This window comes from Lutra lutra, chromosome 5 (genome assembly GCF_902655055.1).
Source record: "Lutra lutra chromosome 5, mLutLut1.2, whole genome shotgun sequence".
Classification (NCBI taxonomy): domain Eukaryota; kingdom Metazoa; phylum Chordata; class Mammalia; order Carnivora; family Mustelidae; genus Lutra; species Lutra lutra.
Window position 1 is genome coordinate 42,592,566 of NC_062282.1, and position 11,924 is coordinate 42,604,489.

At 55.0% G+C, this 11,924-nt stretch overlaps 1 protein-coding gene across 2 annotated transcripts in view; it reads right to left on the minus strand.

The window, feature by feature from the left end:
* The window catches only part of PDGFRB (platelet derived growth factor receptor beta), a 37,100-nt gene extending 31,050 nt beyond the window's left edge, over nucleotides 1-6,050 (minus strand). Inside the window, exon 1 of one of the 2 annotated variants that reach the window (XM_047730130.1) lies at nucleotides 5,589-6,050. In XM_047730130.1, the coding sequence (XP_047586086.1) occupies nucleotides 5,589-5,618 (30 nt within the window). In that variant the 5' untranslated portion in view covers nucleotides 5,619-6,050. The remainder of the gene's footprint in view (nucleotides 1-5,588) is intronic. The other variant, XM_047730131.1, reaches the window with a different exon arrangement.
* Nucleotides 6,051-11,924: the final 5,874 nt, after the last annotated feature.

The following is an 11,924-nucleotide window of genomic DNA, read 5'->3' on the forward strand; positions in this document are numbered from 1 at the left end:
TGATCTCGGGGTCCTGGGATTGAGCCCCGCATTGGGCTCTCTGCTCAGCAGGGAGTCTGCTTCCCTCTCTCTCTCTGCCTGCCTCTTTGCCTACTTGTGATTTCTGTCGGTCAAATAAATAAATAAAATCTTTAAAAAAAAAAAAAAAAGAATCGCAAACGTGGGGGTGCCTGGGTGGCTCAGTGGGTTAAAGCCTCTGCCTTCGGCTCAGGTCATGATCTCAGGGTCCTGGGATTGAGCCCCGCATCGGGCTCTCTGCTCAGCAGGGAGCCTGTTTCCTCCTCTCTCTCTCTGCCTGCTTGTGATATCTGTCTGTCAAATAAATAAAAGAATCTAAAAAAAAAAAAAAAAAGAATTGCAAGCGTGAGGGGTGCCTGGGTGCCTCAGTGGGTTAAGCCTCTGCTTTCAGCTCAGGTCATAATCTCAGGGTCCTGGGATCGAGCCCCGCATCAGACTCTCAGCTCAGCAGGGAGCCTGCTTACCCCCCACCCTGCCTGCCTCTCTGCCTACTTGTGATCTCCATCAAATAAGTAAATAAAAATCTTAAAAAAAAAAAAAAGAAAGAAAGAAAGAAAGAAAAGAATTGTAAGTGTGGAGCATCAGCCCTGCTCCCTGGACTAAAAGGGAGGCCAACTGTCCAGCCAGCCAGCAGCATGTCCATCCGTCTCTCCCATGCATTATTTATCCATTCTGCAGACAGGTCGCAGAGTGAGAACTGATAAGGGTGCAAATACAGGTTGAGGGGTGGGGTAGCCCACCGTCTACTGTGTCAGAGCGAGCCTTTCCCTTCAAGTCCCATGCCCTAAGCTACGGCTGTGACAGGTTCCTAAAGCTGAGCCTCACCCTATGGACTGACCCTGGAATCCCCCTATGCCTAAATGAGGCTCAGTTTCAAGGAAGGAGACCCTGACCCGCCAGCTGGTTTGACTTCTGGGAAGGAAGGCTATTAAGGGCGGCAATGAGGATTTGAAACAGCCACAGAAGCCTGGCAGGGGCTAAGGGCAAAGCGGGATGGAACATCTGGGGTCCCCTTTTCTTATATAAAAGGAAATTTTGGCCAGAATTGAGAATTGACGTGGGGAGAGCTCTGGGTCCACAAAACTTTACTCATAGAAATTGCATTTCCTCTTTAGCCCAAACTCTGCCTTGTGACCTCAGCCAGGGAGAACTGAGGCTGAGGGAGTCCCCAGATGGCAGAAGTGGATGGACAGCACATACTTGGCTGGGTCCCGGGCTCAGTGCTACCACTGACCGTCCATATGACTGGACCTCTCTTACCAGCCCTTCTCTGGACCTCAGCTTCCCACCCGTATAACAAGGAAGTCAAACCAGGTGACTCCAGGAGTCTTTCCCATCTCTGACCTTCAGGAACTGACTCTCTGACCCTGCTGCCCCCACTTCCCAAGAGACGATCATTCCCATCACAGGGTGGAGAAGGTGGTACCTCTGGCAGATGGAAGGTTTCGGGCTCCTGAGACATCAAAGAGCTCTGAGCTGAAGAGAGGAGAAGAAAGGGTACTAATAGTGCAGCTAAAGCAATACACTTTGATCTGCAACCTCCTGAACTAGGCTGGGGGCAGGGTGTCCCAGAAAGCATCTAGGAAGAGGGTGGTCCCTGGGGTGAGGGTCTGGGGGTTCAGAAAGCCGTTGGCTCTGAGTCTGAAGTCTTGGGAGGGTCTTAAGGTGGCTTTTAAACTAGAAGCCACAAGTGTGTAAATTCCACACCCGCTCCCATCAGGACCCTGCATCACTTCCCTCACTTCTGGACCCCACCATTCATCCATGCACCATTGAGCCAAAGCCCTTCTTCCTCTTGAAATCAAAGCACATGAGATTTGAAAAATCAGCATCAGAAAGGGCCTAAAGGCTCAGAGCATCCACCCATACACACCCCAACAGGCGCATCTTCTGACTTCCTCCCTCTGTACCCCAAGAAATGGGCAGGGGCTCTGCAGGAACACACCCTTGGAGCTCCCCAAGAAACCGAGTACATTAACGAATGGGCTGTTCTAACTGCAGAAAGTTTCTCCTCTTTATAGCAGGTTACAGTTTTCCATTAGTGAACATCGATCCTGACCTCTTTCTGTAATGGGTAAAGAAAGAGTAAGAAAAAATCCTTTCACCGTGAAGTTAAAGATACAGGATGCCTGTATACCCAACAGGCTGTGTGGCTGCCAATCTGGGTTGGCAGGGCTTGGAATCCTGGAATTGTTTTTGGCCCGGAAGGAGTTCAGAGATCATCTCGTTCTACCTCCTGCGTCTTACTGATGGAAAACTGAGGCCCAGCTTAGGACTGACTCAGCCACCGTCACACAGGATGGGCTCCAGGGTCTGAGGACCACCTCTGGAACTCTGAGGGGTCCCCACAGCTCAGGCCCATTGTCAGAGTTTATGCTGGTTCCCCAGGGGTGGCCCGCACCCCACCCAGCCTCTCTTGGGCTCTGGGGTCACAAATACCCAGACGAAAACCCCAGCTCTCCCACTTCCTAGCTGTGGGAACTTGGGCAACTGATTTAACCTCTCTGGGCATTTCCTCATCTGTTAAACAGAGAGAGTTTATATCTACTCCTGGAGGTTGCTGTGATGATTATATTAGTTTGGCAAATATTTATTAAGCACTTTCTGAATGCTGGGCCTGTTCGAAGCCCCAAGGACCACAGCAGTGAACTTCACAGTAATGGGATGGGAGGCACTACGAAAGCACTCAGGAATTGCTGGTCCCTGTTATCTCACCCTGCCCCCACTGCTCCCCAGCATAGGGGCTATGAACTCTGCCTCCTGGGAGGCCCCCAGGAAGGCCTATGGAAAACAATGGAGGAAGATCTCCTTGCATTCTGAGGAGGGCGAGGGCCCACTGCTTGCAGGATTCTGAAGTGTGCAAGGACATAAGGTGGGCACAGAGGGCATTTCAGGGCAGTCAAGGGACCCTCTCCTTCCTTCTTCCTTCCCCACCACACTCAGCAGCCCATCCTGAGCAAAACATGAAGCCCCCTCCTCTAGTCCAGAAGGCAGCTGGTCCCAGAGCCAGACCATGCCTGGAAGGTGGAAGTGGCCTTTACCATACCTATGGTGTCCAGGTCCCTCCCGTGGGCCTGGTCCTTTGTTGATCCCAGACTGATTCACTGCCGGGTCCCATGCAGGAGAAGGGAGAGCAGTGGCCCTCTCTCAGCCCATGACCATTAGGTCCAGCCCTGTGAGAGCCCAGTGAGAGCTGCTCAGCGCCTTACCTATGTTCCACTCGCAGGGCTTACATGCCCCTGCTGCTCACAGAGGAGGGAACTGATGCCAAGAGTGACAGAGCGCTGGCCCGGGGTCACACAGCCAGCTAGGAGCCAACTAGGGATTAATGCACAGTCCCCTGATGCCCAAACCTGATGTGGTTTACCCATGGTGTCCACTGCCTTCCAGATGTAGATGCCGTCCAGATAAAGGACATGGGTACCCGAGGCTGGCCAATCAATGGACTTGAGTTGAGCCAGGGCCAACGCCAGGTCTCCTGACTCTGAATCCATGGTGCTTTCTGCTGTCCCACATCTGTGGGCAATTACAAGTCTCAGCTCTTCTTCCCACACAGGAGGGAGGGCTGCCTGGTCACTAGTGAAGGGAAGGTGCTGGCCAGATAGTCTCCTTCCTCACTCAGGACCCGGCCAGACTCCAGGTGGACCTGGGAGCAGGTGGGGCCTGATGCTGAACTTCCTGCTGTGGAAGGTGCTGGAGCCAGGAGCAGCCTCTGTGGAAGGATGGAGATTCTCTCCCTTCTGACCTGGGCCTCTGTGGGTAGCAAGGGGTTAAGTCTTTGGTTTCAAGCAGACCTGGGCCTAAAGACCAACTCTAACTGTGTGATACTGGAAAAGTTGGGTAGCCTCTCTGGGCCTTGGTTTTTCCTTTTCTGCCAAACAGGGTAATAGCCATATGGATTCCCAAGAGCTGCTGCGGGGGTTACAAGGGGCATGGGGTCCCGGGCTCTGCACCTGGCACAGGGCAAGCACTCTATGACAGTGAGCAACACGGCCCTCCATCCCCGAGCATTGTGGGCCCAGAGCCTCTTGCTCAGAGGCAGGGGAGGCCTGCACAACTTCAGATATCTGGCTATAGGCCTTTGTGCACTCTGAGATTGCAGAGACAGGCCGGGACGCTCCTCCCTGTTTGACATAGTAAAATGCCACCGGGAGGAACAACGTGATGTTCTGAAAGGGCACCTGAGGGAACCGAGGGGCCTGGTTCTGGTCTCACATTTGGGAACAGAAAGTCTTCAGTGAGCCCCCTCCTACCTTTGATCAGCACATTTGCCCCCTGCCCATGTTGGGGACAGAACACAAGATGGGGGAACCTGGGGCCCAAATGATCTCTGATGTGCACACAGGAAGAGAAGGCCAAGCAACCAGGCAAAGGGCATGGCTTGAAGAACCTGAAAGGCTGCCTGGAGGAGGTGAAGTCGGGAAGGTCCATGAAGGAAAATGGAGGTGATGAGGAAGGGCGTTCTCATGGGCAGGATTGTTCATACTCTTCCTGGGAACCCTAGGATCTGACTGGCAGGAACACAAGCCCCAAGTTTGGAGAAACAGGGCAGGGAGCTTATTATCTCCCTGAGCTCTGCCACTTACTAGCACTGTGATACAGTTTTGTAGCTGCCTTGACCCTCACACGCAAAACCGGCATAAAATCCGTGCCCACCTCGGAGCTGCTGGTGAGTTACGTGAGATCAGGCCCATAAAGCTCTCCAAGGGGTCCTGGCATGCAGTAGGTGCCAATCAATGGCAGCTACTATTAAGAGTCGGGGCTTTCTACACAGGAGAATCAAAGACGGGATCGTGATCAGATTCATGTTGTAGGACGGAGTCAAAGCAGCGTCCGGAAGGAGGGAGGCAGCAAGGCGGCCCAACCAGCTGCCTGGGTCCAGAAGGAAGGACCCAATAACCGACTCCCCCTTCTTCACAGAGGGGCCCCCCACATCTGACAGCCAGGCCCAGGCCCCCAGCCCCAAGGCCCCAGCTTTGTGACTGCTTGGCTAGGCCTGCCACGGCCCCCTTGTCTTCATGCTTTCCCAGCCACTGGGGGTTTAGAAGGACATCTTAGGAATCTGGAAAATCTGCAAATCCATTTAAATCCCCAGAGGTTGCCTGGCGGCCGACTGGCCTAGGGCCAGACAGATTCTTAAGGACAAGGCTTGGGCCCAGAGACAGGGGCCATGGTTCCGAGGTCCCCTATCCCCGGCTAGATCCCCTTTCCGCGGACCCCGCTTGCCGCCTCCCAACTCCCCTCTCAAGCTTCTTCCAGCTCTCCCAGGCCCCTCAGGCTGTGCTGTGTTTTGGAGGCCCTCAGTCTGCACCCAGAAACTTCTGAGGTTCCTTTGATGAAAGCAGGGGGCAGCAGGGCTCTGGAGACAGGGGCCACCCACCCCAGACACAGCCTGAGCAGGAGAGGAGAAAGCTGGCTCCCTCAGCCCTGACGTCGCCCACAGCCTCCCGGCCTCCTCCCATCTGGTTTTGTTAAAAATATTTTCCATTTTTTGACCTACCCAAGAAGGCGCAGACTGGATAGAGGGGACAGGGCAAAGGACTGGGGATCCCCCTTCTCCCAGCACTTACCTTGCTGCTAATGCCTTCAGGTGTGGGCATAGTCCTGAGCTGTGGGCTGTCACCCCCTCCAGGAAGTCCTCCTCACTGACCTCTTATTAACAGAAAGACTTTGCTGGACCCCAAATGGGGCAGTGGCTGGGCAGGAGAGCAGGGAGGACAGCTGTAGTTCCAGGAGCCTCAGGAGAATGGAGGGAGTGAGGGGCTGCAGGGGTGAGGAGTGGCCTCACTCCCAAAGCATCCTTCTGGAGGAGCAGGGCTGCCAGGAGAGGCCGCCCTGGGTCTGGCCGGCTGGGCTGCGCTGCCCGGCACAGGCTGCTGCCCCGCGCCGCTGGTCAGAGGGGCTGCTTCTCTCCTTGCTGTCCTCCTCCTCTCTGGTTCCAACTTGTTCACAGAGGGATCCTGGGTTCCAGACGGGATGGGAAGGGACTGCGGGCGCTGGCAGCCCCACGAGCTCACACCACTGTGGGCTTCCTTGCCCCCCCGCCCCCACTTTGGGGGAAAGGCTGCAGGGCTGCTGCTGATTGGCTACGCTGGGAGAAGGGGGGCGAGGGGGCGGGGAAGGAGGACGCGTGTGTCTGTTTTCAATTTCAGTTTCTTCCCCCCTCTCTTTCTTTTACCCCAAGTTTCTTGTTTTTCTTCCCTTTTTCCCCTCTGCTTGATCCCTCCGTCGCCTGCTCTCTCAGGATGTGAGGGGATGTTTAGAAACTCTGCAGCCCACTCCAACCGCTGAGTCACTTTTATTAAAAAGTGGCCTGGCCTCACCTCCCTGATGCCTTGCCGTGGCACCTGGGGCGGGCTCCCTTCTCCGTGCCTGTTTCCCCATGTATAAATGCAGCTCTCATAACCTATATAATTGATTCAGTCAACATCCATTTATTGAACAAGCACGTTGAGCACCTACTATGTGACACATGTTGGGGACATGGTAGTGAGTAAGACACAGTCCCTGACTCCAGGCCTGCCTGGGCTTGTGAGAGACACAACGAGGCACAGACAGGTCCCCAAAGAAGGACAGGGAGGCTGAGAGTTCCTTTAACTGATGCTTTTTGATTATCAGTCACTTTTCAGAAGAAGAAACCCAAGGCGGGGGTGCATTGGCGCAGAGAGGGAAGGAGACCTGCTCCATGTCACCGGTGTGCTTCAGATTTCCAAACATATTCCTTCCTGTCCTCTCACAGGCCCTGGAGCATCAGGAAAGGATTATTTCCCCATTTCATAGACAATGAAACAGAAGCCCAGAGGCATGAATGGAGCGTCCCAAGCTCACACAGCAAGGGCAGAACTGGCATGGAATCAGGCCTCCTGAGTTCCATGATGGAGCAGACACCGGTGATCTGACCCCACATTGCAGTGCAGACTGGGGCTCCTGTCCCACCTTCTTCCTGGGGACCCTGTCCCTGCCTCTCGCTCAGTCCCCCAACACCGATTTTTGAGGACCGGATGTTCCATTGCCAGCCTCTTGCCATTCCTTCCCCACTAGGGTCTGCTGAGGCCCCTCCAAAACCTGGTTGGACCTCTTGTCCCACCCAATTAGTCCGCCTTATTTCCTCAGACCAGAAGACATCTCTGGTCATAGACTCCTGGCACTTAGATGCCCAAGGGCATCATTTTAAAAGGGTTTAGAGAGTTGAGGCAAATCACCCTTTGCCCTGACACTGTATACATGGGGAAACTGAGTCCCAGAGAGGGAAAGAAAGGTGTCCCAGATCACACAGGTAGAGCCTGACTCTGCTCAGGGTTCCTTCTGTCCTACCTGGTGCACCTCTGTCTACCCACTTCTTCTCCTGGGCCTCACCTTGGGCCCCAGTTCATGAGCAGGAGTGTTTGCCTGAGCTGGGATTTTATGCCGTCACAACAGCATATCCATCTTGGGGTCCCTTCTTGGTCTTATCTGAGTGGGGATTGAGAGGGGTCGCAGACCAGTGTGGTAGCAGTGGGGTCATGGGGGGAGCAGGGGGACTCCAAAGACCACAGGGTCAAGCCTACACTAATATTTCTTACACCCGAAGACTGTATGAGTCTTTGCAACTCTTAGCACTTGCCTTGGCCATTCGCTTCCAAAGCCTTGACCCAACTGCTAGGACCAGAACAGCTCCAGGGGTGGTAGGGGGTGGGGGATCAAGGAGGCATTTCATACCCTAACTCCCAACCCCCAAACAAGTCTGGGAGTGAGGAGACCCAGCTATGGAGTTGCTGTGTAGCTTTAGATAGATATCTTCTCCTCTCTGAGCCTCAGTTTCCCATCTGTAACTAACAGGGTTGAACCCACTGTGCTGGGAGGCCCTTGGGATGCTCTGTTTACAAGTGGCTTAGAGTTGGGTTCTGGCTAGAGAGAGGAGGCTGGTGGGCCCCAGAGCAAGGGGACAGCTGGGGGCCAGAGATGCAGCACAGAGGGGAGGGGGTGGCTGGTGGCGGCTCCCCCGGGAAGCTGGCGGCGGCCGGTTTCCGGCCAGCCCAGCCGTCCGGCTGGCCCATCTGGAATCACTTAGCCCCTACCACCATTAACCCTTGGCAGGCACCAGGACTGCTAAGGCTCCTCTCAGCTGAGATGGGGCTGGGGGATGCAGAGCCCCATGGAACACCACAGGGCACGCACCAAGATCTGGACAGATGACGCAGGGGGGTCATGATGGAAAGGGCAGAGTCCAGAGCCAGAAACAGAGCTGGATTCAAATCCCGGCTTCTGCAAGGCCAAGCTGCATGACCTTGGGCAAGTCACTGAGACTTCCAAGCCTCAATTTCATCCTCTGGTAAATGGAGCTGATTTGAGGGATGATTTGAAAGACTACTGCAATTTGTACCACACTTAAAGGACTCAGTACAGTGTCTGGAAGTATTACCGAAATACGGAGTTCCCCTCATTCCAGCTGCAGCCCGTTGCTGTGTGCCCCTGAGCTGAGCTCTTCCTTCTCTGGGCTTCGGTTTCCTCTGTACACAGAGGGTAGTGCGGTACCGTCAAGCTGGGGGGTGGGGGATCCACACGGTCCCCAGCCCCACCGTGGACAGGGCAGGCACCGCCAAGATGCAGGGAGCCTGGTTCAGCCTGCTGACTTGGAAAAGCTGGGCTCACAGTGGGTGAACAGAGCATCCTGCCTGAGGTGGAGCAAGTGGGGTCTATAGGGAGAAGGGAGCTCTGGGCCTTGGGGTTCAGCACCCCTCCTCCCCACTGCATAGAGGCAGATCAAGAGCCTGAGCCCTGACATTGGAAGTTCCAGCCCAGCTCCTCCACTTCCTAGCTGCATGGCCTGGACAAATGACACTACCTGAGCTCTAGGAGCCTCAGTGTTTTCAGCTGTAAAGTGGGGATGCATGTGTCTCCCTTGCAGAGTGGTTGAGAGGTCTGCATAAGTGACACACCTGGTGTTTTATGCAAGGACTGGAGTAGAGCAAGGGGGCCCCACTGAAGGTGACAATGCTCAGGCACCTCCAGGAGCCATTGTCACAGAAGTCCACCATCCGGGCTTCAGGGGGGCCCATCCAAATGCTCATCTTACAGCCCAGATGATGGCAGCTCACGCTGGAGAGTGACTGAGCAAGGCTTCGTTCGTCATGTTCCCGTCCCAGGACAGGAACGGCTCTTCCCTGAAGGAGGGAATCAGGCTGAACTGAACCCCCACCCCCCAGACCCCCACCCACGCTTGTTAGAGCCGGAAGCCACAGCTCTCAGTGGGGCAGGGGGAGGGGGGCCCGGAAAGGGCTCCTGAGTGGGAGAATTCCCAGTAGGCCAGCTCAGCTCTCACTCAGGCAGGGCCAGCAGCCACCACATCTGGCTCTCCCACGCTCCCAGCACTGCCCCCCTCCCAGGCTCCCCAGGCCTGGGGCAAGGAAGCAACACACATGTTCCAGGCATCAGCACCGTCATCTTGGATATCTGGGCAGGAAGAGTCCTAAGAGCGTGCCCATAGGACAGGCATGGAAACTGAGGCCCAGAGAGTGGAGAAGACTTGCCCAAAGTTAGCAGAGAGAGAGAGAGATCCTGGGATGCAAGGATCCTGACATCTAGCCCAGTGTCCTTCCACCCTGCATACTCTGAGCAGGTGTTACCTTGTACCTGCAGCTAGGGAGGCAGAACAGGCACACAGTGGAAATTGCCCCTTCCCGTCCTGGACACTCAGCATGGTAGCTGTCCGGTTGCACAGACAAACCAAGGGGGGCGGACTTTGGGCCACATTCCTGCCCTAGATTTCTAGGACTGCTCTTACTAGGCCAAACTATAGCCACCAAAGTCTGCCAAGGTCCTAGGAGATAGGGCTTTGAGGCCCTGCCTGCCTTGGCCTCTCTCAGCCTCCCGCTGACCTCAGGCTCAGTACCCTAGAAATCAAGGGTGTGCTCTGGTACCCAGATGGCTCAAGGATCCTCAAAACAGTGGGGCCATCAGAGGCCACCTATCTCCCCCACACTGGGTCCCAGAGAAGGCTCAAACCTGCATGAAGGCACACAGCAAGTCTGGAATGGGGTCTCTGACTCACAGGCCATGCTGTCCCTCTTGCCACTAATCCACGCAATGGAAATTAATTGAGCACCTACTGTGTGCCCCACCCTCATGGAGCTCACGAACACCAAAGGAAAGCACAAATTAACAATATCAAATTGTGTTTAGTGTGAAGAGATGAAGAATAATGGTAGGGCAGTTGGGGGCTCTTGTTTAGGTCGATTAAGGCCTCTCTGAGGAAGAAATATATCAACTGAGACCTGAGGTTAAGCGGCCACACACAGCATGAAGGTGGGAACAGTGTTCTAGGCAGAGGGAACAGCATATGCAAAAACTTGGAAGCCAAAAGGAGCTTGGTGTGTTTGAGCAGAAGGAAAAGAATGGTGAGGTGCAGAAAGGAGACATTTGGGGTTATAGGCTGGAGAGGAAGCCAAGGGGCCAGGTCTCAGGGCCTTGTGGCCCCAAGAGGAGCCTGGCTTTATCCTGAAGGTCAGGAAGGCCCATGCCTGATCTTAAACTGTGACAGATAAGATCAAGTCTCTGTGGTGCACGCCGGAGGACCGGCTAATACAAGTGAGGTGGGGGACTAGCATGGAGGCTATCGTGGTCGACCTTGGACTGACTGCCCTCCCCACAGCAGTAGGTCCTTCTGAGAGGCTGCAGGAGTGCCCTGGCCAGGGAGTTGGGACTTCTGGGCCCCAGTCCTTGCTAGACCACTGACTCATGCAGTGACATTCCTTTCCTTCCCTGGCTCTGCTGTGTCTCCTCTGAACAATGGGTCAGACACAGTGCTTCTTCGGCACTTTGCCCCTATGCCTTTGATTCTAGCATCCCTTCTGAAGTGGCTATGTACTGGGGGACTGCCTCCCTCCTCCACAGGGAGCAGGAGGAGAACTCACAAGTCTGTCCAGGGTTCACGACTGACAGCTGCCCGCGAGCCTTCTGGCAATACCCTGCAGTCCCAGCAGGTGGCGCCCCAGCCTCTGGAGGGTGAGAGGAAAGGTGATGGAGGGGTCCAGAAGGAAAGGACACCTCCGCAGGAGCCCCAGCACCCACCTGTAAGCCTCACGTCCGCCCCCTGGAGGTGGGAAGGGCAGGAATTACTAGCCCCTCTTCCAGCTCAGAAAGCATTCAGCCAGGGAGAGTTCCTGGCCCAAGGTCACAGAGTGAGTCAAAGCCCTTGGGCTGGGATCTGGGTAGGCTGAAAGTTAGCCCACCATCTTCTCTTAAGCAAACCATTTCCAGCAGAAAGCTCAGCCCAAGATCTTTCCTCTTCCAGGGCCATAAACCTGTTTAAAAACCAAGTTATCTCCAAGATCTTTATGAGACCCGTGCCTCTGCTCTCCACCCCAGGAGGCCGTGGTCAGGCCCGAGGAGAGAGGGGCTACCACGGGAGCCAGAGGGAAGGAGGGTCCAATTAACAGCCTCTCCTGGAGATAAGGGGTGGTCAGAGGAAGAGGGAGGCTGTGACATGGACGGAAGCTTCTCCATACACACAGTCCCAGTACCATGCTGGACCACTGTCCGACACAACCGGTCCCCAGTGGGGATACGGAGACACTGAGACCCAGGCGGGAAAGTCACATAGCAAGTCTGAGGCTAAGGTGAAGCAGACCAGCCATCCCTGATGCCCAGCCCGGGACTTTTGGACAAAGTTACAGTGTCCTCGGGAGGGGGGAGCGGGAGTGTCGTATCAGGGCTGTCTTGGGTCTCTGGTTGCCGGGGGGCGTCCATCTAAAGGTGAGGCTAAGGGGAGAGCTGAGGCTCTTTTGCATGAGCCAGAGAAGGAAGAGGAAGCAGATATTTGTATAAGCAAAATCCCAGGTTTAGGAGAGAGACACACACACGGGTGCACTATCTTCCCAGGCTGGCTTGGCTGGAGAAGAAAGAAAAACTTCCAGACAGGCCACTCT